Below are 26,938 nucleotides of genomic sequence, written 5' to 3'. Positions count from 1 at the left end.
TGATTGTCTGATAATACACTGTTTCTATGAATCTAAAATCCACTCTCACAAGTCTTATTTGTTCTCCATGGTTATTTATAGAACTTGAGAAACCCTCCCATTTTCAAGGATCCTATATTTAACCGTCCCAACTATATAAATATGCACAATCTCATTTCCCCTTTCAATTAACCTCTATCAATTCAACATTCTCTAATACAATAACATCCGAGACCTTTCTCATACCGAGAAACAAAATGGCGTTCAACATCAAGCTTCTTATGGCCATGTGCTCCGTCGCATTGTTCTTCACTCTTGTCTTTGCAGACCTTTCCAAAGAAGATATGGATGGCTTCGTGGAGGAACACAACAAGGCCCGCGCCCAGGTCGGCAACCGTCCACTCAAATGGAACGCGACCCTAGCCAAATATGCCCAAGATTATGCAGACAAGAGAGTTGATGACTGCGCCATGGAGCACTCAATGGGGCCTTATGGTGAGAACTTGGCCTCAGGAGAAGGCATATCTGGAGCAGCTGCCGCCAAGTATTGGGTCACTGAGAAGGAGTTTTATGACTACGAGCTAAACAAATGCGTCCGAGACGAATGTGGACATTACCTTGGTGTGATTTGGGGCAAAACCACCGAAGTTGGTTGTGGCATTTCAAAGTGCAAGAATGGACAAAACTATGTCATCTGCAACTATGATCCTGCTTATAATGAGGAGGACCATCCCTACTAGACACTAAATTTACATGTCACACAACTAGGCCTGTTTGGGGGTCTTGTACTTTTGTTGTTGAGAAATTAGAAGAATAAGAGGGGATAGAGGCGATTTACATGTAACGGGTGTGTACGAATTTACCTCCTCACCCTCACAACATTCTTTTACGTGACTATTGATTATAAGAGGAGATGGCATATATAAAAAATAAGTAAAAATTATTTCATTTTTTGTATGTTTTTATGTCATTGTCTTTATTTTTAATTGTCATCAACCTCTCTTTAATTAATACTAATTAACTCTTGATTTTGGGCTAGTGATACTTCTCTTCCTAAAACTCAAAGAGATTTGGCCATATTAACTCGTAATTTTAAGAGGTGAGGACAAGATCCTTATTCGTAATTTTCTGACTTTGAACCCGACCAACCATTTTCCTCCACATCTATTAGTTAATTTGCGGTCTTATTTTTTATTTCAGGTTTTTTTTTTAAAGAATAAATTTTATTTCTTAAGGAGCAATTTTTGGTTTTTTCCAGTACCTTTTTTTGTGATAAAAACCCCGAAAATCATGACTTTCATAGGACACGGTACACAAATGGGAGAGAGAGAGAGAGAGAGAGAGAGAGAGAGAGAGAGAGAGAGAGAGAGAGAGAGAGAGAGAGAATGATTCTTGTAGCAAGAATTGTTTTTCCTTAACCCTCCGTTTGGATGGAGGAAAATAACTTGGGATTTGGTTAAAAGCCGAGAATTGAATAGGAGAAATTGATATTTCCATTGTTTGGCAACTTAAGCATGAAAATTATTAAATGACACACGAAAATTGGGTCAATGGCATTTCGGTTCATGGACTTTGTCTGGGCTGAAAATTGCAATTTGGTACATTCACAATCATCCTCAAGAGAGCCTTGGTCGAGCCGAAGCCCAATTATATAACTACTAGTACAAAACTTTGTGTGTTTGGGACACTTGGGTTTATCTTGGGTGTGGAAGGGTACAGCGTAATAGAGGGTGGAGTTTTGTTACTTTGCAATTACGACCCACCTGGAAACATCGTGGGACTTGAGCCATATTAGCTCATTCACACATACAGACTACACGCACTACATATGTATCGTTCTCGCAACAAAAAACTCCTTCATACATTATCAAACTCTCAAAACCCAACATGGGGCTGTCCAAGATTTTAATAGCCCTCGTTTGTGTTTTAGGCTTTGCCCTTCTCCAATCCACTCATGCCCAAGACACACCGCAAGACTACGTCACTGCCCATAACAACGCTAGAGCGGCGGGCCATTGTCATGGGATGAGAAGCTACAAGCCTATGCGCAAGACTATGCCAATCAACACATTGGCGACTGCAATCTTGTCCACTCTGGTGGGCCCTACGGCGAAAACCTTGCCATGAGCACCGCTGATTTGTCGGGCACGGATGCCGTGAACATGTGGGTGGCAGAGAAGGCCGACTATAACTACGACTCTAACACTTGTGCCGATGGCAAGGTGTGTGGACATTATACGCAGGTTGTTTGGCGTAACACAGCTCGTGTAGGGTGTGCAAAAGTGAGGTGCAACAGTGGAGGTACCTTCATCGGGTGCAACTATGATCCGCCAGGCAACTATGTTGGGGAGAAGCCTTACTAAACCAACTATATCTATGAAGCTATATTATCAAGAATAAAATGAATTAAGAAGTGATGTTAGATCATCAATTCATTGTATCTTATTCACCGGCATGGTGGATGCTAAACTTAATGGATATGAAGAATGACTTTTAATTATTTTGGAAACTGGAGACATATGCATGCTGCGTCCAAAGTTGTCTTCTTCTTTTTTTGTCTGTTTTTTCTTTTTTGAGATAAGGGGAATCGACTCTTGGACATAGGATTCAAGGATAAATATTCTTAACTAGTTGAGCTACAATCTCTTGCAAAACAAATTGCATCAGTCAAAAGAACGTATTGCGCATTTTGTTGGAATGTCCAACTATTTTGTGTGGCTCCTTTTTATTTTATTTATTTTTAATTTATACAAAGACGATACAATGAAAAAAGAGTACAAAGGATATCAACAGTAAAGGGAGCCATCCCATTAGCAATATGACAGACATGGGTAAAAACTTCCTTAGTGACCTGAGCCAATAAAAAAGCTAAAAAGGATCTGGAGAGAATCACTCTTAAAAATAACTTTTTTATAATCCCTTTGTACCACCATAGTTTCCTCGAATCTAATCCAATGATATCAAGGACAAAATTGGCCGCGAACTGGCATGACTCTTCTAAAGAGACTAAGAACACCCAACAAACTCAATAAAGTTTTTAGATTATGAGAAGAAACACAAAAAACTCAAAGAGTTTCTTGACTTTATTGACCAAAAAAGATCAAAACTAAAAATTTAACAAACACCGACAAAAGGAATAACAAACGTCGCTAATCTTCTTTCAGGACATGATAGTTGATTGTGTGGCTCCCATTTATTTTCGTGAAAGGTGAACGTATTTCCGCAATTTTACTTCATAGCCAATATGATGGTTCCTTGTAATTGTAATAATGTCTCTATATTTGACCAAATTGACACAATTGTTTTACTAGTTGAAGTTTTTTGTTTTTTGTTTTTTTGTTTTTTTGTTTTTTTGTTTTTGTTTTTGTTTTTGGTGCTGATTAATAACAATTTCAGTTTCTTGATATTTATGGTGGTGATACAAATGGCACAACTGATTTTAGTTCTTAAGGGGCGGGTGTTTTGGTGACTTATAGGGTTCTTCCTTGGTTACACTTACATTGATAAACATATGCAAACAAAACAAATTTAACTAAATGATCCAACCTAGACGTACATCTCAATATTTTCCCATCAACAAATGTATCCGTCACCCCAAGAATAAGATCTCATCATTAACGGAGTCTAGCCTAGTGGAAAAGGGCTTTGACTTACAAACCAGAGGTCTTAGGTTCGAACCCCCATATCATCTTAGTTTTGTGTGTATATGTGTGTGAGAAACCCTCATCCTCTATATTAAAAAAAATTCAAAAATTTTTTTTAATTAAAATCAGCCCTGATTAAATTAGAAATGACAAAAGTTTAGGCCAAGGAAAAATTTGAGACTTTTTCAAGTTAAAAAAAAAAAAAAAAGGTTAAAGGAATTTGTCAAGTGTCAAAATTCTATTTGTTTTGAGTAGGAGCTCCTCCTCAATTTAAAGGAGCCTAGCTATTTTAGGTTCTGCAAGGCACGGGTGTTTCGGCGACTTATAGGGTTCTTCCTTGGTTACATATGATGCAAACAAAATTAATTTTCACATCCACAAAAATAACAACATATATAATTTTCTCCAACCCAAACGTAGGTCTCAATATTTTCCAATCCATATCCAACAAGAAACTCTTTAGCAGAACAATCTGTATATTATTGCAATTAACCACTAATTTACATTATGGAAGGGTTGTGCAAGAACAAGATCTCATCAGCCCTACTTTTAATTTGCCTAATAGGGTTAGCCCGTGCCCAAAACGCCCCAGATGACTACGTGAAAGCCCACAACGCGGCGCGAGCGGCGGTTAGCCTCGACACCTTGGACTGGGATGAAGGCCTAGCAGATTCTGCGAAAAACTATGCGAACCAACGTGCCGGCGACTGCGACCTTGTGCACTCGAATTCAGGGCCTGGTGAAAACCTTGCTATGAGCCCGGACGGAGACTTGACGGCGAAATTGGCTGTGGACCAATGGGTGGCGGAGAAGGCCGATTATGATTACAAGACCAACACCTGCGCCCCTGGGAAGCAGTGTGGCCATTATACGCAGGTCGTTTGGCGTGACACAGGGCTTGTTGGGTGTGCCAAAGTCCAGTGCGCCTATGGAGGTTCCTATGTCGTTTGCCACTATGATCCTGCAGGCAACTCTGTTGGGGTGAAGCCTTACTAATAGGCTTAATTGATCACAGTGTGTGCCTGAAGGGATCCTGGCCATTATTATTTTTATTTTTGGTCTTCTGATTAAACCTAAATCATAAAAAGAAAAATAGAAAAGAATTCATAGATCGGAGAATCATGCGATGGAGCATTCATGCATATTTGACTTGTTTTTTGTTTTTTGTTTTTTTGTTTTTTTGTTTTCTCTTCCCTTTCTTGGAAGTAAAGTGAAAGCGCTACAAGCTAGCCAAAGGTATATTCGTCGATACTATCCAAATTGTAATGTAGTACTACTAGTAAAAGTTTGACAATCCAATACTTGTCAACGAGGGCTACTATTTTCACCACTCATCTGTCATATTTTCTCACCCATCTTATTTTCAAATTTTCAAAAATAAATTTATCTTTTTGTAATGACTTCTAAAGACTTAAGGGAAAAAAGGATATTTTAGAAATAATTAAAGGGTAAGGTATTTTAATTTTTCATTATCTCTTAATCACTAAACAATTATCCTTTTCTTTTTTTTTTCTATGTCCGACCCTCCGTCTTCCTCCTTCTCCCCTCACCCTCCTCTTCTCCTTGGAAATTCCATTATATCTGCTATTCTCACTGGCGCCACAAATCATATCAATACATTCATCATTCTCTCTCTACATCAATTCAAGTATTGCTAGATAATTAAAAAGGCTACTCCTATAGAAACCTTATATATATCCTGTTGAGACCATCCAAAAAATTCAACTAAACTCTTCCTGCAAATCTGAAAAAATCTTTTCTTTCATCACCACAACAAATATCTCAATAACTTTCCTAGTTGAAGTCTTAAAACAAATCGGTTCATGATAGGTTTTATAATTATTAGTTATTGTATCCCAAACACCCAGAACAATGTAATTATCTAAACCAATTATCTTTATATATAGATCTAGAAAATATAGAAGATGAGAGAGGCATGAACAGTGATGCAGTTGCAGTGAGAAATCCGATACAACTGCCATGGTGAAGAAAGGGAACTGTCATGGGAGAATGAGTGAGCGAGATGGGTTTAGCGGCGCCTGTGAGAAATCTGGCAATAATGGAAATTTTGTGGGAAGAGGGTGGGGGAGGAGGAAGAAGAAAAAGGGATATGGAAAGACTTTTTGGTAATTATTGCTTTAATTAGGATATAATAATAAAACAATTAAAAAAACTTAGTTGTATTAGATGAGTTGGCATACCACATAAGGTGATTTATAAAGGGTATTTTAAGAATAATGGTGGGTGAAAAAATAGGAATGTGCTTTTTCAAATTTACATGGTGAGTGAGAAGATAAGATTGGCGGAAAAATAGGACAAGTAGATGGAAATAGTAGCACTCTAATAGAATTTATATATATTACACACCAATAAATTAGTTATTATGGCTCAAATACTTTTAGTTAACAAGTCAATACCACATCAAATCATCAACTAAGTTTTTCTGCGGCCACCACACTCAACTAAGAGCAAGTCCAGCAGTGCTGGACGAGCTCGGGCTGGGGGGGGTTTGGGTCAAAATCGCGCGTCCAGCAACAAAAGGCCAACCCGGGCTACTCGTGGGGGCCACCAGACGGGCAGGCCCGAAGGCGGAAATGGCCCGAGGTCCAAACCGAAGTCCCGGACAAATTAGCTGACGCCAGCATGGCGTCAGCCCTGAAGTTTGAATTTTTTTTTACCGTTGGCGCGTGCATTGCACGCGCCAACGTTAAAAAAAATTTCGAATCAGCGCGCTACAGTGCCGCCAACGGCTCTTGGACACGTGGCGCCCTATGGTAGCTCCGATTGGAATTTTTTTTGAAATCCAACGGCAGCAAATATTTCTGCCCAAAAAAATTGAAAAAAAATCGAATTTTTTTTTTAAAAATACACAAAAATTACAGAATTTTTTGTGTATAAATACCAACCCATACTCTTCACTTTTAACACCAAATCCTCATATATTTTCTTCTCCTTCTACTATTATTCACTTTCTCCTCAAATTTTTTTCACTTTCTATTCAATATTTTTTCACTTTGAAGTTGTAATTTTTTTCTAGCATATTATGGGTTCTTCTAATGAAAATGGAGGGGCATGGAGCATGATAGAAGATGTTAGCTTGTGTGAGGCTTGGGTCCAAGTTAGTCATTGTCCAGTAACGGGCAATGAGATTAAATTTTCTCATATGTGGAAAAAAATTCATCAAGCATTTTGTGAAAGGGCAATTGGTTCTACACGTACAGAAATGGCATTATCCAGTAGGTGGAAAGTTCTTAATAAAGAGTTGGGGAAATGGAGAAATGCTTTAGCAAAAGCGATTGACAACCAACGAAGCGGAGAAAATCTTAGCAATGAGGTAAATTATTTGTCATTTTTCTTCTATTAATTTCTATGTCATATTAATTTTTATTTAAATGTTTCTTGCAATTTATATATTTTGTTAATATGTCTCTATTTTTTGTTAATACATGTTGCTTTTTTTTTATTATTTCTTTAATTTCCATTAGTTTTTTTTGTACATGTTGTATTGCCAATATTTTAAAAATTCTCTTGTATTTCCATTTTTTTTTTTTTTATAGATTATACAAGAACAAATGTGGTTTGGTGCTACCGGCCAAGGGAAAAAAAGTTTCAACCATACCCATTGTTGGGAGGTGGTGAAGACTTGTAAGAGATTCCAAATTATTCCAACCGGTCCGACGGTAGTCTTGAACGAGACTCCACTTCATGAGACGCCGGCATCGGATTCACCTATTCATCTTCATCGTAATCATATTCATCTTCCACAATCATGTTGTGGAGGATGATACAAGTCATCATTATACTCCTAAGCACCTCCTCGTCAAATAGACGTGCCGCGCCCCTGATAATAGCCCACCTAGCTTGGAGGATACCAAAACACCTCTCAACATCTTTTCTGTACCCCTCTTGATAGCGAGCAAAAAATTTTTGCTTATGGGATCGGGGATGTGGAATTGTTTTCACAAATGTTGTCCACCTCGGGTATATGCCATCAGCAAGATAATACCGGTCTGGTAGATGATATTGTTAATTTCATATGTGATATTTGGGCCTTCACCTCTCAAAACATCATTGAACACCGGGGATTGACCTAGGACATTCAAATCGTTTTGAGATCCGGCTACTCCGAAGAAGGCGTGCCAAACCCACGTATCAAAACCAGCAACTGCTTCCAGGATGATACTTTTCTGCCCTTTTCTGTTTCCGTAGTCCCCTTGCCAAGCTGTTGGACAATTTTTCCACTGTCCAGTGCATGCAGTCAATGCTACCAATCATGCCAGGGAATCCTCGAGACTCAGCTTTTTGGAGAAGCCTTTGCAGGTCCCTTGGCGTAGGTCTGCGGAGGTAGTCTCTGGTGTACAGAGTTTCCACTGCATCACAAAATCGCACCAAGCACTCCAAAACAGTGGACTTCCTCATCCGAGCAATCTCATCCACCTGATCAGCAGATGACCCATACGCCAACATTCGTATCACAGCTGTGAACTTCTGCTCTGGAAGAAGTCCCAAATTTCCAAGCACAATTTCTCTTTTGAACAAAATATTCATCATAATTGCAAATATCATGCATGATTTTTTTGGAACAAATGAGGTTGCATTCTATATCTCCTTCGAAAATCAACATCAGAGTACAGAGATTGTGGGATAAAATAATCTTCCATAAGATTCTTACCCCGAGAATGTCTATGTCTGTCCACATTTGGGCGACGGCCTTCTCGTGAACCACGGCGAGCCTGCTTTTCATCCTCCAGCAAAGCAACTGCTATGCCAAGTTGCTCATCTAGTTCTCTCTGCGCCCTTTTGCTTGCAGCTCGTCTACGCATTCTCTCTCTAGTTTCTCTCTCTTGCCTCTCCAAAATCTCTTCCATGTCTGCCATTGAGAATGGAGAATGAAATCTAAAATTTGAGAAATGGAAATGTAGAGAAGAACTGGTGTGGGAGGTATGAGCTGAACCTCTGATTTTATAGAAAAATGTACACAGATAGATATGACACGTGGCGCAATCTTAGAGGGTGAAAATCTTATCTGAAATTTGAAATTCAAATGAAATTTCAGAATTTCAAATTTATCTGAAATTTGAATTCCGAAATGTATCTGAAATTTGACATTTTGAATTTATCTGAAATTTGAATTTTGAAATGTATCTGAAATTTGAAATTTATCTGAAATTTATCTGAAATTTGAAACCGAAAATCTTATCCGAGATGAATAGTATTGACACGTAGGAACCCAAAAATCTTATCCGAAAATATTATCCAAATTAATTATTTAAGTAAACAAAATTGTGAAAAAAACAAAAAAAATGAATAGTAATTGCCATGGCAAGCCCCTAACTGCTGGAAACACATTTTGCTGGAGGGCACTAGGGCAGCCACTATTCACGTGAATAGTGGCTGCCCTAGGGCTAATCTTGCCATGGCAAGGGGCAACTGGTGGAGTTGCTCTAAGATGCAGGCCCTAGATGGGATGGGTAGAGGTGCATAAGGGAGGGACATGTCTGGGAGGTTACGTAAGGAGGGGAGGGAAGGGGAGGAGGAGAGGGATGGAGATCACCTGACAGGACCCCCCCGAATTCCTCAAAACTCGAGATGAGTCCTGTGGAAATTCTGACATCACATCGACGTCGGGCCCACTTATTAAAGACCGAGACTTTCTACCAAAATTTTGGCAGAGTTACCCCTGTAAATTGAACAATTCCCAAAAATTTTAACCTACATAAAACACATTTAATATCACCAACCGGCAGCATGCACAAGATAATTTCATGCAATTCACAAAATCGGTCTCCGGCCTTCAAATGATCTGAAACCAAACTACCAACAAATTCCTTAAGCCAAATAATACCTTAAACAAGGCAAATAATAAACTCAAACACACTTATGAATGCCAAATGAAATTTACATCATCTAACTTTCCCAACTATCCAATATGCGAGGTTTTAATCTCCTAACGCAATTGCAAATAGTTTAAGGTCTCAGCCCAAATCGTACATCAATCCAAAACAAGCTTTATGCCTGTTTTGACCAGAACACATTTACACAATCCTCCCTCAGCCAGACAGGAGTATGAACAATTATTTAATCGCATCTCATTTTCAACCGAATTTCAGGACCAACGACCAGGTCAAAACCAATCTCCATAAAACAACATAAATAAAATTTAGTCTACGGTTGCACCTGGGTGGGACCCCAGGCTACCTACGTACCCTTACTGAGGGATCAAGCCACACGTAGTTCTTTCCACAAAATCTCGATTCCGATAACGTACAAACCATTACAGCAATACAAAAATAATGCATTCTAGAATTTACTCCTTTCCCTTTTTAATTCAAATCACAACACACCAAACATAATTCTTTTAGGCATCACTCTTTCCCCGATATAGTAAAATAATCCCTTGTTCTTCTCCTTGTTATTCTATCACACGCCGGATATTCCAACGTCACGTGTGATGAGCTAATAACATAATCATAATATCTCATAAGCCGGAATATTCCAACGCCACGTGTGAGACATGTTAGTCGTATATTATTCATATATGCCGGAAAATCCAAAGCCACGTATGGGAAGTCTCACACGCCGGAAATTTCAAAGCCACGTGTGAGACTACATAATCACATATTCTTCCAATACGCCGGAAAATCCAACGCCACGTGTGAGACCTAATAATCACATATTCTTCCCATACGCCGAAAAATCCAACGCTATGTATGGGAAGTGTCTCACATGCCGGAAAATCCAACGCCACGTATGGGAAGTGTCTCACACGCCGAAAAATCCAACGCCACGTGTGAGACCATCAAATCACATATCCTTCCCATACGCAGGAAAATCCAACGCCGCATATGGGAAGTGTCTCACACGCCGGAAAATCCAACGCTATGTGTGAGACCATCAAATCACATATCCTTCCCATACATCGAAAAATCCAACGCCACGTATGGGAAGTGTCTCACACGCCGGAAAATCCAATGTCACGTGTGAGACCATCAAATCACATATCCTTCCCATCCATCGAAAAATTCAAGGCCACGTATGGGAAGTGTCTCACACGCCTCTAACGTCACGTGTGAGACCATCAAATCACATATCCTTCCCATACGTCGGAAAATCCAACGCCACGTATGGGAAGTGTTTCACACGCCGAAAAATCCAACGCCACGTGTGAGATCATCAAATCACATATCCTTCCCATACGTCGAAAAATCCAACGCCATGTATGGGAAGTGTCTCACACACCGGAAAATCCAACGCCACGTGTGAGACTTAAATAATCATACACTCTTCCCATATGCCGGAAATTCCAATGTCACGTATGAGAAGTATGTACTTATACATAATATAATCATATAACTTCCCACATCAAAATCCAATTCTCAATTTCATATTACTCATATCGAAACTTATAAATTTCCCAATCCTTATTCCCAATATATATATATACCAAATCCATGCATATTCTTTCAATCATTGAAAATAGTGCATATTAAAATAAATGTCCACTCACTTCTTAATAATCATATATTCCAAATTATAATATTGCATAAACTTCAAACAACCATAAAACATCCACTGATCCTCTAGTTTAAAACAATAAATTAATCTCATAATCCCACTTAATCACTTAACTCAACTAACGGCGGCGGACTGAGGCGGTGAAGGACTGGGGCTGGAAGAGGACGGTGGCTAGGTCATTTTGGTACCGGCCCCGTCAACTTTGGTGGCCGAACGAGAGGACGGCCAGCCAAAATGTGGCCGGCTGGCGCTACCGTCGCTAAAGAGAGGAGAGAGACTGCGTCGAGAGAGAGAGAGAGAGAGAAAATCAGATTTTATCAAACCCTTTTCTCAATATTTATGATTGTGTCATTGGTGATGTTTTGCTCGTAACTTCTTCGTCACAGCTCCGATTCAAGCTCACTACGTGTCTACAGACTCATCTCGCCATGCTCTACGCAACGGTACAGTTGAAATTCCTAAATTCCTTCCCGGTCAAAAAGTCAACTTTAAACTTAATAAAATATTCTAGGGGCAAAATGGTCTTTTATCTGAATAAATTAATAATTACCAATTTATTTAGGACCAGGTCGTTACATCACCGACCTGTAAAAAGGGTGACAGCTGAAACTTTTTTTCTCTCTTAGAGTTTTCTCTATTTATCTTTTTTTTAATATTAAAAGATGTCCCAAATTCAAATATCTTTATTATTGATGATAACATAGAGATTCGGATCCTCTGCTTGGTTTTTCTATGCTTTAATCTGCTTGATTTTTATCGTAGACTTGCCACCACAGTAAATAATAATCCAAAGGCTAACAAGTTGAGACCACATATATATTTTTTATATAAAAAACCCAAAAATAAAACTTAAAACAAGAAGAAAATTTGTGAGATGGTCCTCTTTCCAAATCAAAACAAATTTTCTTCCTCTAGGTTTTCAAGTTAGGTTTAAATTCTAAATCTTGGATCAAGTTCTTATTCACGGAGGGGTTTATTTTCCTTTCACTTTGACTAGTAAGGCCTCTCAATATGTGTCATAAATAAAATGTTGGCCCTCAATGAAAATTACAGTCCCCTCGTAACACTTTCATTATAAATACTCCATTCTATATGCCTCATTTCCTTCATCAACCACTCAAGATATTAGTTTGCATTGTGAGCCTACAAACCAATACCATGGGGTTGTCTAAGATTTCCTTTGCCTTCGTATGTCTCATAGGCTTAGCCCTGCTCCAATCCACTGGTGCCCAAGACTCACCACAAGACTACCTCAATGCCCACAACGCCGCTCGAGCACAGGTAGGTGTTGCTCCCTTGACCTGGGACCCCAACCTAGTAGCCTATGCCCAAAGATATGCAAACTCCCGTGCTGGTGATTGCAATCTAGTGCACTCTAAGGGGCCTTATGGTGAAAACATAGCGAAGAGCACCGGTGACTTGTCTGGCACAGCTGCCGTGAACTTGTTCGTAGGGGAGAAGCCCGACTATGACTACAACTCTAACACCTGTGCTGCTGGGAAGATGTGTGGTCATTACACGCAGGTGGTTTGGCGCAACTCAGTTCGTTTAGGGTGTGCAAAAGCGCGATGCACCAATGGAGGCACGTTTATTGGGTGCAACTATGATCCCCAGGGAAACATTCGTGGGCAGAGGCCTTACTAAATTAATTAAGCTTTTTAACAAACCACTATTGAGCTTTTATTTTCTGTTCAAGAATAAAATGAAAGGAATGATTGTATGGTTCTGTAAACACGAATTTCCTGCGATTAATAGGACAAGAACACGTGTACAAAATAATATTTGTATTTATGAAATTTAGGGTTACAATCTCTGTATTGAATCCTCTGATTCGATCTCCAAAGTGTATAAAGAAAATTTGTGTTTGATACAAGGGTCGTAGAGACTTGATCTTGATCAAATGGGTAGCATGAAGCTTGTTTGGTGTTTGGGATTTTTCTATGGTGAAGGAACCGGCACGTATTTGTTGTGCTTGGTGACTCTTCTAAAGTAGGGTGAAGAATGCAGAGAGTTTTCTGTTTCTTCTGAGTGCTAGGTTTTTTTTCTGACCCCTCTTTCGTCTTGCGGCCTCCTATTTATAAGCTATTGTAGGATGCTTGACCTAAATAACTTTCCCTATTTAAAACCCTGTTTTGTGGGATTTTGATTTGATTTAAATCAATTCCCATAATCTGGCAATTTAACCAGATTATCTTCAATTGATTGACCTGATTAATATTTGATTTAAATCAAAGTCAATCACAGAAGATTCTTTCCCTTAATTTTGTCTTCATCTTGAACCGTTTGATGCACTCCGTCGGATGTCCCCACGTGTCAATTTTTTACAACTAATTCGATTTTGATGAGTCATACGCCACATGTGCGAATTACGAGTCCCACAATTCAATCCACCAAACCTTAATTATTTTCTGATCCAATGAAATTTATTTCACCAAAATTTCTTTGTCTACAAGTTCACTAGCTAGAAGTTAGCATGGTGCTCACTAAGCTAGCTACTTTAATATTTGAATAAAATTTGGCAACTAGCTATGCATGCATATGCTAGCTGCTAGTTAGCCCTGCTATTTGTGAAATGCTTCAGACTTTGATTTTTCGCTTAATGTTTCCTCGTCAAGGGAAGTAGACTCGTCTCTAATTTTGGATTCCCGGGTTAAGACAATAAATTACTATGGAAATTTCTCTGTTGATGAACAACGGAGGCAAGAAACATTTCGTAGAAACTAGGCAAACACATACAGTTTTTTGTCTATCTCTCTTATCACGTTACATCACCTTTTATAATTGTATACAATTAAAATTGATGATAGGAAATTTTAAGTTACTCAATAATGAAGAATAATATATAATTGACACATTCAAGGAAAACCTATCAGTCCTAGCTAACTAGTTGCCACCGACCCACGCAATTACATTGCACAAAATATTTGGGAGTTAAGATATGTACTATTCTCTGACTAGCCTCATTTGTTAGGAAGCACTAGATTAGACTGGACTAAACTAGTAAAATATCTACATTTTATGTGCAATCAATGCATAATTTGAATATTGTTGTCCAACTTGGAGGATGAAGGAGGAGTATTCATAATAGGTTGATAACTAAAACTTATCCCTTATAATCCCACCATTTTCAAGGGGATTAGGGGGATAAGTTTTAGTAATCAACCTCTTATAGATAGTCCCCATTATTCCTCCAAGTTAGGCAAAATATCCATACTATGCTTTGAATGCACATGAAATATATACATTTTATTAGTTTAGTCTAGTCTAATCTAGTCCTCCCTAACAAACAAGCATATAATCTCTTGACCGAGACCATTTAGGAAAAGTTTGAAATGTCTATTATGCGCTCTATAAGAATTGTAGGACAACAATGACAATTCAACCAATTTCTACCCTTTCCCTCAAGGCAGAAGGACGAAAAATGAATGCAAGGAAAAAGGACCATTAATTATTGAAAGAAAATTTTCCACACTATATTCCAATACATATTCCACATGCATGCCTCCTACAACCCCACTTGCCTATCCTTGACGAAAGATTTCCAAACTTATATACAACGTGGATAGCACTGTTTTGTTATTCTCAATCAATTACGTTCCGTCTTGACTAATAGAATTCCACATGGCGAAGCATAATTGGATGGGCAGTGGCATACTCAAGAATTTTTCAATGGATGTGCAATTTTTAAAGACTAAGAGCTCAAAAAAAAAAAATACAACTAAATATCCTTATAATTTAAACAATACTAATGTTATTCATAATTAATTACAAAAAATAATATTACAATTAACCTACAATTGTCGCTGACGAGGTTTCATATCATGAAAATGTTGCATTATATTTGCGTTACTAATATAAGAAAAAAAAAAACATCTTTCTCAATGTAAACAACCAAGCTATCACTCAACCATTGAGTCCCTATTTTGTTGGGCAATGGTGTTTTCACAATATTCAAAACTCTCTCAACCAAAGCAATTGCATAATTGTATAATTATTTGAAGGAGGATTTAAACTCTCTCTTAAAGTACCATTGTATAACTGTATAATTAAAACAAAATAAGGGTTTTATATCTATAACTATGACTAATTGACTATAATTTATCAATTAATTAAACAAATCAATATCAAATTATCGATTAAATAAACAAATAAAAATTAGTTATACCTCTATTTATGTGTCACGTAGCCTCTTCCTCCTCGAGTTTGCTACTGATCTTACTAATACAGAACTCCTTGTTTTTAAAGTTTGAGTTCCCTCATTGAATACCAAACAAGTTTTTGAATCTTAAAAAATAGGTTTTAGGACTCTTTGTTTTCAAGAAAAATAAAAGTTTTTAAATTTCATACTTGAATAGGATACCAAATGCCACCTAAGATTTTCTTGTTCATGATGTTTGCATGCACCGTTTCTTTATATATATATATATATATATATATATATGAGATTTGTTGAATTGAGATTTGTATACCAATTTGATTGTGGTTGTACAATAAACAAGGATGGTCCTTTGTAAGGACTAACTTGGGCTATAGCCCAGGTGACGTGGTTTTTCTTAGCCCAAAATTTCTAATACAACATCCTTCACGTAAAGTAAATTTAGCCCATTTCATTATAAATATAACAAATCTTATATGATATCTTATACCATTTCAAGTAAGATTAGAACTTCATGTGATTGGAAAGCTAAAGTAGAATAGAACACTTGTCGTAAAGGTTGAGATGTCACCTAACTTTATTCAATATCTCAAAGATTTTTTGGATTAAAACCCTTGGTCAAGATTGTGGTTGCAGTGATTATAGGTAGGAACTTGGATCTCTTATGTCTTTATAGATTTTGAAATTTTGAATGTGTTCGTTGTAATTATATTTCACTAATTATGTCTATGGTTTTTCCAGTTATGTCTATGTGTTTTTTTTTTTTTAATCTTTAAGTGAGGGAAGATTCGAATTTGAGAATTTTTTGTTTTTAATATTGAAAAGAAAAATATAACTAGACAAAAATGTAATTGGTTTATCCAAAATTTTAATAAAAGACTAATGATCCATTAGTTAAGAAACATAAGGCACAACCATACGTATTTCCTTTTTGCTACAATGGGCCTGAAAACCAAGAAAACTAGCAAGAGTTTTTCATGGGCCAAACAATGCCAATCTGATATGGGGCAACTCGGGCAGATGAGAGCCCAAAGTTGTTGCAAGACCAAGAGAGGCAAAACCCTTCAAACGTTTTCCTCTATATCCATATTTAATTGGGAAAAAAAGATATTTTTAGTCCGTGTAATTTGTCGGATTTTTTTTTTGGTCCATGTAGTTTAATTTTGTCAATTTAACCTTTGTAGTTTGATTCTATCGCAATTCAAGAACCCATCTAAATTTCCAGCGAATTTCGTCCAAAATTCGGTATAAAATACTCCTCCACGTAAGAGAGGCGTGTTTATCAAACTACATGGATCAAATTGCTAGAATTAAAATTACAAGAACAAAAGTGAAAATTTCGTCAAACTACATGAACGAAAGGTGACCTTTTTGTCTAATTAATTTGCTTCCTCTTTCATTTCTTTGTATTTTGGTAAGAAGCATAATGCTTTACTTTTTATTTTTAAAAGCCACAAGAAGTTGACAGAGGGGCCATATTACAAGTTCATTTATATCATTCTGGAGTAACGAATACTTTATTTATGAGATAGAGAAGACGAGAGTCAAAACTTTGATCCTCATTGCAAGGCTAAATGTTTATCATTGCGGCTAAATGTTTGTCATTGCAACTAAAAATCCTCACCTAAGTAATGATTATATATTGTAATATAGGATTAAAATAAAACCTACTTAATCAATGGTATAGATTGATTGTCTGATAATACACTGTTTCTATGAATCTAAAATCCACTCTCACAAGTCTTATTTGTTCTCCATGGTTATTTATAGAACTTGAGAAACCCTCCCATTTTCAAGGATCCTATATTTAACCGTCCCAACTATATAAATATGCACAATCTCATTTCCCCTTTCAATTAACCTCTATCAATTCAACATTCTCTAATACAATAACATCCGAGACCTTTCTCATACCGAGAAACAAAATGGCGTTCAACATCAAGCTTCTTATGGCCATGTGCTCCGTCGCATTGTTCTTCACTCTTGTCTTTGCAGACCTTTCCAAAGAAGATATGGATGGCTTCGTGGAGGAACACAACAAGGCCCGCGCCCAGGTCGGCAACCGTCCACTCAAATGGAACGCGACCCTAGCCAAATATGCCCAAGATTATGCAGACAAGAGAGTTGATGACTGCGCCATGGAGCACTCAATGGGGCCTTATGGTGAGAACTTGGCCTCAGGAGAAGGCATATCTGGAGCAGCTGCCGCCAAGTATTGGGTCACTGAGAAGGAGTTTTATGACTACGAGCTAAACAAATGCGTCCGAGACGAATGTGGACATTACCTTGGTGTGATTTGGGGCAAAACCACCGAAGTTGGTTGTGGCATTTCAAAGTGCAAGAATGGACAAAACTATGTCATCTGCAACTATGATCCTGCTTATAATGAGGAGGACCATCCCTACTAGACACTAAATTTACATGTCACACAAACATACGTGCACACCTCGACTAGGCCTGTTTGGGGGTCTTGTATTTTTGTTGTTGAGAAATTAGAAGAATAAGAGGGGATAGAGGCGATTTACATGTAACGGGTGTGTACGAATTTACCTCCTCACCCTCACAACATTCTTTTACGTGACTATTGATTATAAGAGGAGATGGCATATATAAAAAATAAGTAAAAATTATTTCATTTTTTGTATGTTTTTATGTCATTGTCTTTATTTTTAATTGTCATCAACCTCTCTTTAATTAATACTAATTAACTCTTGATTTTGGGCTAGTGATACTTCTCTTCCTAAAACTCAAAGAGATTTGGCCATATTAACTCGTAATTTTAAGAGGTGAGGACAAGATCCTTATTCGTAATTTTCTGACTTTGAACCCGACCAACCATTTTCCTCCACATCTATTAGTTAATTTGCGGTCTTATTTTTTATTTCAGGTTTTTTTTTTAAAGAATAAATTTTATTTCTTAAGGAGCAATTTTTGGTTTTTTCCAGTACCTTTTTTTGTGATAAAAACCCCGAAAATCATGACTTTCATAGGACACGGTACACAAATGGGAGAGAGAGAGAGAAAGAGAGAGAGAGAGAGAGAGAGAGAGAGAGAGAGAGAGAGAGAGAGAGAGAGAGAGAGAGAATGATTCTTGTAGCAAGAATTGTTTTTCCTTAACCCTCTGTTTGGATGGTGGAAAATAACTTGGGATTTGGTTAAAAGCCGGAAATTGAAGATGAGAAATTGATATTTCCATTGTTTGGAAATTTAAGCATAAAAATTAGGGCTCTTTAGTTTTAACCCATAAAAAACTTAACTAATTTGGAAGAAAGATAATTAATTTTGCTTAATTAATATAAAATCAAAGCCACCTAATTTTACCAAAAGGACATCCAACAACCTTAAAATTACTACATGTGTCATTGTAGAATTGTACCAGAAGGGTAGAATTGTCTTATCAGAAGGGTAGAATTGTCTTATCAGTTGTTATTTTTTACCTGGCCCAACGAATCTGGGCCTCTCTTTGGGCTAATCCAAAATAGTAGTTTTTTCCTAGGTATTAAAACTAAAACCAAAATATCCAATATCTTACAAACTAATTAATAAAGTTAATTATGTCTAAAACCTAATTTTTCTTAAAAGGTATTAAATGACGCACAAAAATTGGGGCAATGACATTTCGGTTTATGGGCTTTGCCTGGGCTGAAAATTGCAATTTGGTACATTCAGAAGCGCCCAAGAGAGCCTTGGTCGAGCCGAAGCCCAATTATATAACTACGAGTCCAAAACTTTGTGTGTTTGGGACACTTGGGTTTATCTTGGGTGTGGAAGGGTACAGCGTAATACTGGGTGGAGTTTTGTTACTTTGCAATTACGACCCTCCTGGAAACATGGTGGGACTACAGAGGGTTCATCACCTCTTGTGATGTGCAACACACGCACTACACATGGTATGGTAAAGTCCATAAAGAATTTCCTTTCCCTATTTTCCAAAGTTTACTTTTCTTTTCTGGTCTTCCATAGTTTGCGAACAATTTGTTCCCCGAAATTGACGGTTAGCCTTCTTTAGACGCTAACTGGTCAACTCATATACGTGTTTTCATTTTATTTTTTCTGATAGCAAAGCAACTCATACGTTTTCTAGATGCATCGATAATATATTTCACAAGCTCTCAAGTATTTTTTATATTATATTTCACAAGCACACTCCATTATTGATAGAGTCAGTAACGTATTAGGAACGCTCTTGTATAGTAACGCACATAAATTTCCACACCATATGTATCGTTCTCGGAACAAAAAACTCCTTCATACATTATCAAACTCTCAAAACCCAACATGGGGCTGTCCAAGATTTTACTAGCCCTCGTTTGTGTTTTAGGCTCTGCCCTTCTCCAATCCACTCATGCCCAAGACACACCGCAAGACTACCTCACTGCCCACAACATCGCTCGAGCAGCGGTTAACGTCGAGCCATTGTCATGGGATGAGAAGCTGCAAGCCTATGCGCAAGACTATGCCAATCAACACATTGGCGACTGCAATCTTGTCCACTCTGGTGGGTTCTATGGCGAAAACCTTGCCATGAGCACCGGTGACTTGTCGGGCACGGATGCCGTAAACATGTGGGTGGCGGAGAAGGCCGACTATAACTACGACTCTAACACTTGTGCCGATGGCAAGGTGTGTGGGGATTATACGCAGGTTATTTGGCGTAACACAGCTCGTGTAGGGTGTGCAAAAGTGAGGTGCAACAGTGGAGGTACCTTCATTGGGTGCAACTATGATCCACCAGGCAACTATGTTGGGCAAAAGCCTTACAAGCCTTACAACTCCTATGCGAAAATTCTACCATGTGGCAGGTGCATGGATGCGCCAATAATATTCACCATTGGCAACAATGTTGAGTAGAAGTCTTACTAAACCAACTATATTTATTCGTCTAAAAAAACAAACCAACTATATCTATGAAGCTATGTTATCAAGAACAAAATGAATTAAGAAGTGATGTTAGATCATCAATTCATTGATCTTATTCACCGGCATGGTGGATGCTAAACTTAATGGATATTAGGGGTGGACATGGTCTGGTTCAGACCGATTTCGTATAAAATTAGAACTTGAACTGAAAATGAAGACCAATTCGGTTTTGTCCGGTTTTGACAAAGATTTATAAGCAAGACCGAACCAACCCAGACCTGCCCAATTCCAGTTTGGTTCTTGCGATTTTCAATTTTTGGCCTGAGCCCAAAATTGTAATATATAATTTTATTTATATTACAGATCTGCCAAAAATTGTATTATATTACAGACCTGCCCAAAATTTAATTATATTACAAACCTACCAATTTGTTCATTATCAAATAGACCAACCCCAAATTTAAACTTCCACCAAGCTTTTAACACATCAAAATCAATCCAACATCAACAAATATAAATTATATTCCAACTCAGCAAAATATAAATTACAATCCAAATTCATCAAAATAAATTACAATCCCACTGCAGCAAAATATAAACAAAATACAAGCATGCAAAAACTCCACAAAAGCATGTAGTCCTAAGTGTTGCAACTTCATTAAATTCCTCCTAACATTGAAAAGTAGCTGGGGCAGACTTGGGAGGTGTGGATGAACTCATAAATCTATATAAAATTAAAAAAACCCATTAAAACATTAGTGAAACCTACAAATTGTAAAATACATTAATAAAGCATATAAAATTACAAAGAAATACCTAATTCAATGGATTCATAAAACTTCATCTTTTGAATTGTTTGCTCATATTATAAAGAGGATATGTCATCTTACCTTAACCAATTTTGAGAGCAAATTAAGGTCTCCACAATCTTAGGAGTCAAAGAAGCACGAAATGAATCAACTATCTGACCACCCGTGCTAAAACATGATTCTGAAGCCACCGTTGATACTGGGATGGCAAGCACATGCTTTGCAATAAGTGCCAAACCCGGATACTTAACCTCATTCAATTTCCACCACTTTAAAACATCGAATAAGTCAACAACATCTTCAATAGGGTCAGTGATGTACCTATCAATCTCATGCTCCAATATCACAAAATAATTTGCTCGAGTCTCTTTTCTCCAATTTTCATTCATTTGCCTTCATATTGAGAAGATGACAATACCTCATTATCCTAGAGAGTAGAGTCATGAAGGCCCTTAAGTATAATAGTGAATCTCCCTAGATTTTTTGGGCCTAAACAGTTATTTTGACTTCACTTTTCTTTTTGGGAGATTCACTATTATACCCAATATAGGAGCCCAAATTATTTGCATTAAAAAAAAAATCATATATGAAATAGAGTTTAGAGACACACCCAAAGCCCATTTAAAACATAACAAAAATACTTTTAACTTCTTTTGAATTACAAAACTGTCATTGATTTCTTAAAACGAACTCAACCCCAAAACCTCATTAAAAAGCCCAAAACACTCAATAGGGCATCAAAGTAATTTAATAATCAAAATTAAATTCAATAGAGTCCTCTGTCATTTTTTTGGATTTTTGTTGGGTTTGTTTATAAAAATTAAATATGTAGAATTTATTTATAATTTTAGTGCTAACAATGGGTATATAACTAAATATCTCTTTCTTTTTCAAGACCCGCACAACTACACGCACTACACATGGTATCGTAAAGTCCATAAAGGATTTTCCAAAGCAATCATGGTATGGTATATACTTCATATTCCTTTCCCCTATTTTCCAAAATTTACTTTTCTTTTCTTGTCTTCCAAAGTTTGCCATCAATTTATTCCCCGAAATTGACGGTTAGCCTTAGTTAGACCTAGCTAACTGATCAACTCATACGTTTTTTTATTTTTATTTTCTGATGGCAAAGCAACTCATATGTTTTCTAGATGCATCGATAATATATTTCACAAGCTCTCAAGTATTTTTGATATTATATTGCACAAGCACACTCCATTATTGATAGAGTCAGTAACGTATTAGGAACGCTCTTGCATAGTAACGCACATAAATTTCCACATTTTCCATTATAAATACTCCACACCATATGTATCGTTCTCGCAACAAAAAACTCCTTCATACATTATCAAACTCTCAAAACCCAACATGGGGCTGTCCAAGATTTTACTAGCCCTCGTTTGTGTTTTAGGCTCTGCCCTTCTCCAATCCACTCATGCCCAAGACACACCGCAAGACTACGTCACTGCCCATAACAACGCTCGAGCGGCGGTAAACGTCGGGCCATTGTCATGGGATGAGAAGCTACAAGCCTATGCGCAAGACTATGCCAATCAACACATTGGCGACTGCAATCTTGTCCACTCTGGTGGGCCCTACGGCGAAAACCTTGCCATGAGCACCGCTGATTTGTCGGGCACGGATGCCGTGAACATGTGGGTGGCAGAGAAGGCCGACTATAACTACGACTCTAACACTTGTGCCGATGGCAAGGTGTGTGGACATTATACGCAGGTTGTTTGGCGTAACACAGCTCGTGTAGGGTGTGCAAAAGTGAGGTGCAACAGTGGAGGTACCTTCATCGGGTGCAACTATGATCCGCCAGGCAACTATGTTGGGGAGAAGCCTTACTAAACCAACTATATCTATGAAGCTATATTATCAAGAATAAAATGAATTAAGAAGTGATGTTAGATCATCAATTCATTGTATCTTATTCACCGGCATGGTGGATGCTAAACTTAATGGATATGAAGAATGACTTTTAATTATTTTGGAAACTGGAGACATATGCATGCTGCGTCCAAAGTTGTCTTCTTCTTTTTTTGTCTGTTTTTTCTTTTTTGAGATAAGGGGAATCGACTCTTGGACATAGGATTCAAGGATAAATATTCTTAACTAGTTGAGCTACAATCTCTTGCAAAACAAATTGCATCAGTCAAAAGAACGTATTGCGCATTTTGTTGGAATGTCCAACTATTTTGTGTGGCTCCTTTTTATTTTATTTATTTTTAATTTATACAAAGACGATACAATGAAAAAAGAGTACAAAGGATATCAACAGTAAAGGGAGCCATCCCATTAGCAATATGACAGACATGGGTAAAAACTTCCTTAGTGACCTGAGCCAATAAAAAAGCTAAAAAGGATCTGGAGAGAATCACTCTTAAAAATAACTTTTTTATAATCCCTTTGTACCACCATAGTTTCCTCGAATCTAATCCAATGATATCAAGGACAAAATTGGCCGCGAACTGGCATGACTCTTCTAAAGAGACTAAGAACACCCAACAAACTCAATAAAGTTTTTAGATTATGAGAAGAAACACAAAAAACTCAAAGAGTTTCTTGACTTTATTGACCAAAAAAGATCAAAACTAAAAATTTAACAAACACCGACAAAAGGAATAACAAACGTCGCTAATCTTCTTTCAGGACATGATAGTTGATTGTGTGGCTCCCATTTATTTTCGTGAAAGGTGAACGTATTTCCGCAATTTTACTTCATAGCCAATATGATGGTTCCTTGTAATTGTAATAATGTCTCTATATTTGACCAAATTGACACAATTGTTTTACTAGTTGAAGTTTTTTGTTTTTTGTTTTTTTGTTTTTTTGTTTTTTTGTTTTTGTTTTTGTTTTTGGTGCTGATTAATAACAATTTCAGTTTCTTGATATTTATGGTGGTGATACAAATGGCACAACTGATTTTAGTTCTTAAGGGGCGGGTGTTTTGGTGACTTATAGGGTTCTTCCTTGGTTACACTTACATTGATAAACATATGCAAACAAAACAAATTTAACTAAATGATCCAACCTAGACGTACATCTCAATATTTTCCCATCAACAAATGTATCCGTCACCCCAAGAATAAGATCTCATCATTAACGGAGTCTAGCCTAGTGGAAAAGGGCTTTGACTTACAAACCAGAGGTCTTAGGTTCGAACCCCCATATCATCTTAGTTTTGTGTGTATATGTGTGTGAGAAACCCTCATCCTCTATATTAAAAAAAATTCAAAAATTTTTTTTAATTAAAATCAGCCCTGATTAAATTAGAAATGACAAAAGTTTAGGCCAAGGAAAAATTTGAGACTTGTTCAAGTTAAAAAAAAAAAAAAAGGTTAAAGGAATTTGTCAAGTGTCAAAATTCTATTTGTTTTGAGTAGGAGCTCCTCCACAATTTAAAGGAGCCTAGCTATTTTAGGTTCTGTAAGGCGCGGGTATTTCGGCAACTTATAGGGCTCTTCCTTGGTTACACATGATGCAAACAAAATTAATTTTCACATCCACAAAAATAACAACATATATAATTTTCTCCAACATATATAATGAGGTATTTTCCAATCCATATCCAACAAGAAACTCTTTAGCAGAACAATCTGTAGATTATTACAATTAACCACTAATTAACATTATGGAAGGGTTGTGCAAGAACAAGATCTCATTAGCCCTACTTTTAATTTGCCTAATAGGGTTAGCCCGTGCCCAAAATGCCCCAGATGACTACGTGAAAGCCCACAACGCGGCGCGAGCGGCGGTTGGCCTCGACACCTTGGACTGGGATGAAGGCCTAGCAGATTCTGCGAAAAACTATGCTAACCAACGTGCCGGCGACTGCGACCTCGTGCACTCGAATTCAGGCCCTGGTGAAAACCTTGCAATGAGCCCTGACGGAGACTTGACGGCGAAATTGGCTGTGGACCAATGGGTGGCGGAGAAGGCCGATTATGATTACAAGACCAACACCTGCGCCCCTGGGAAGCAGTGTGGCCATTATACGCAGGTCGTTTGGCGTGACACAGGGCTTGTTGGGTGTGCCAAAGTCCAGTGCGCCTATGGAGGTTCCTATGTCGTTTGCCACTATGATCCTGCAGGCAACTCTGTTGGGGTGAAGCCTTACTAATAGGCTTAATTGATCACAGTGTGTGCCTGAAGGGATCCTGGCCAGGATTATTTTTATTTTTGGTCTTCTGATTAAACCTAAATCATAAAAAGCAAAATAAAAAAAATGCATAGATCGGAGAATCATGCGATGGAGCATGCATGCATATTTTGACTTGTTTTTTGTTTTTTATTATTTCTTATTTTCTTTTCTCTTCCCTTTCTTGGAAGTAAAGTGAAAGCGCTATGCAAATTGTAATGTAGTAATACTAGTAAAAGTTTGGCAATCCAATAAATGTCAAGGGGGATGTCTTGGCGATTTGATTATTTCCTAGCTTTCTAGATGTTGAAATTTCGATGTTTACAGAAAGAAACAAAATAATACAACTGATGAATATTACGCACCAACAAATTAGTTATTATGGCTCAAATACTTTTAGTTAACACGTCAATGCCACATCAAATTATCAACCAAGTTTTTCTGCGGCCACTACACTCAGCTAAGATGGAGGGCCTGGAGGAGGGGATGGATGGGTAGAGGTAGATAGGGAAGGGACAGGTCTGGGAGGGTAAAGAGGGGAGGGAAGGGGAGGAGGAGAGGGATGGAGATCACCGACCTCCAAAGGGGGTGGCGGCTGAAACTTTTTTTCTCTCTTAGAGTTTTCTTTATTTATCTTTTTAATATTAAAAGATGTCCCAAATTCGAATATCTTTAATATTGATGATAACATATAGAGATTCGAATCCTCTCTTTAGTTTTTCTCTATACTTTGATATGCTTGACTTTTATTGTGGACTTGCCACCACATTAAATAATAATCCAAAAGCTAATAAGTTGAGACCACATATATATATATATAAAATATAAATAATTAAAATAAAATAAAAACCTTAAAACAAGAAGAAAATTTGTTAGATGGTCCATGCCTCTTTCCTGTGCTGCTGGTGAACTTGTTCGTAGGGGCGAAGCCCAACTATCACTACAACTCTTAACACCTGTGCTGCTGGGAAGGTGTGTGGTCATTACACGCAGGTGGTTTGGCGCAACTCAGTTCGTTTACGGTGTGCAAAAGCGCGATGCACCAATGGAGGCACGTTTATTGGGTGCAACTATGATCCCCGGGGAAACATTGTTGGGCAGAGGCCTTACTAAATTAATTAAGCTTTTTAACAAACCGCTATTAAGCTTTTATTTTATGTTCAAGAATAAAATGAAAGGAGTGATTGTATGTTTTACTAGCTAGAAGTTAGCATGGTGCTCACTAAGCAAGCTACTTTCATATTTGAATAAAATTTGGCAACAAGCTATGCATGCATATCCTAGCTGCTAGTTAGCCCTGCTATTTGTGCAATGCTTCAGGCTTTGATTTTTCGCTTAATGTTTCCTTGTCAAGGGAACACTACTACAAAAAAATACTTTGTGCGACGAAATAAGTTTGTTGCGTAAAGTACACTTTCGTCGCGCAAAATTCGTGAAAAAATAGTTTCCGCGACGAAAAATATTCTTCCTCGCGCAAAGTATCTTTGCGCGACAAACCTTAACATCGCACAAATCTACCTTGAGCGACGAAAAATATTGGTCGCGCAAAGTTTTGATCTACGAAAAAATATTGGTCGCGCAAAGTTTTGATCGACGAAACAATGTTGGTCGCGCAAAGTTTTGATCAACGAAACAATATTGGTCGCGCAAAGTTTTGCGCGACGAAGAATATTGGTCTTGCAAAGTTTTGCACAACGAAAAGTATTGGTCAAGCAAAGTTTTGCGACAAAAAATATTGGTCGCGCAAAGGCTAACAAAAAAATTTAAAAAAAAAACAATTCCCTCATCCCATTTTTGGTACCCGCCCAAATTGTCGAGCAAGGTTTTC

At 37.6% G+C, this 26,938-nt stretch overlaps 7 protein-coding genes and 1 pseudogene across 7 annotated transcripts; all 8 read left to right on the top strand.

Annotated features, from left to right (window-relative positions):
- The first annotated feature begins 153 nt into the window (after positions 1-153).
- On the top strand, positions 154-17,932 carry LOC117637446 (basic form of pathogenesis-related protein 1-like). Its single transcript, XM_034372331.1, has 2 exons — positions 154-734; positions 17,718-17,932. Exon 1 carries the CDS (start codon positions 237-239, stop codon positions 717-719), a length of 483 nt encoding a protein of 160 aa, XP_034228222.1. The 5' UTR covers positions 154-236; the 3' UTR covers positions 720-734; positions 17,718-17,932.
- LOC117637447 lies at positions 1,867-2,342 on the top strand (annotated as a pseudogene).
- Positions 4,042-4,959, top strand: LOC117637443 (pathogenesis-related protein PR-1 type-like). Its single transcript, XM_034372327.1, has one exon. It carries the CDS (start codon positions 4,131-4,133, stop codon positions 4,617-4,619), a length of 489 nt encoding a protein of 162 aa, XP_034228218.1. The 5' UTR covers positions 4,042-4,130; the 3' UTR covers positions 4,620-4,959.
- On the top strand, positions 12,273-12,782 carry LOC117637444 (pathogenesis-related leaf protein 4-like). Its single transcript, XM_034372328.1, has one exon. It carries the CDS (start codon positions 12,297-12,299, stop codon positions 12,780-12,782), a length of 486 nt encoding a protein of 161 aa, XP_034228219.1. The 5' UTR covers positions 12,273-12,296.
- Positions 17,137-17,929, top strand: LOC117637445 (basic form of pathogenesis-related protein 1-like). Its single transcript, XM_034372330.1, has one exon. It carries the CDS (start codon positions 17,220-17,222, stop codon positions 17,700-17,702), a length of 483 nt encoding a protein of 160 aa, XP_034228221.1. The 5' UTR covers positions 17,137-17,219; the 3' UTR covers positions 17,703-17,929.
- A 1,640-nt stretch (positions 17,933-19,572) lies between the features above and the next one.
- Positions 19,573-20,145, top strand: LOC117638556 (pathogenesis-related protein 1-like). Its single transcript, XM_034373663.1, has one exon. It carries the CDS (start codon positions 19,573-19,575, stop codon positions 20,143-20,145), a length of 573 nt encoding a protein of 190 aa, XP_034229554.1.
- Positions 20,146-22,296: 2,151 nt separating this feature from the next.
- LOC117637442 (pathogenesis-related protein 1-like) lies at positions 22,297-22,957 on the top strand. Its single transcript, XM_034372326.1, has one exon. It carries the CDS (start codon positions 22,335-22,337, stop codon positions 22,818-22,820), a length of 486 nt encoding a protein of 161 aa, XP_034228217.1. The 5' UTR covers positions 22,297-22,334; the 3' UTR covers positions 22,821-22,957.
- A 1,557-nt stretch (positions 22,958-24,514) lies between these two features.
- LOC117637440 (pathogenesis-related leaf protein 4-like) lies at positions 24,515-26,223 on the top strand. The gene is made up of 2 exons (XM_034372325.1): positions 24,515-24,972; positions 26,104-26,223. Exons 1-2 carry the CDS (start codon positions 24,604-24,606, stop codon positions 26,221-26,223), a joined length of 489 nt encoding a protein of 162 aa, XP_034228216.1. The 5' UTR covers positions 24,515-24,603.
- Positions 26,224-26,938: the final 715 nt, after the last annotated feature.

This window comes from Prunus dulcis, chromosome 8 (assembly GCF_902201215.1).
Source record: "Prunus dulcis chromosome 8, ALMONDv2, whole genome shotgun sequence".
Taxonomy (NCBI): Eukaryota; Viridiplantae; Streptophyta; class Magnoliopsida; order Rosales; family Rosaceae; genus Prunus; species Prunus dulcis.
Note: the sequence above shows the minus strand (reverse complement) of the source record. Positions and strands in the feature narration are given on the sequence as shown.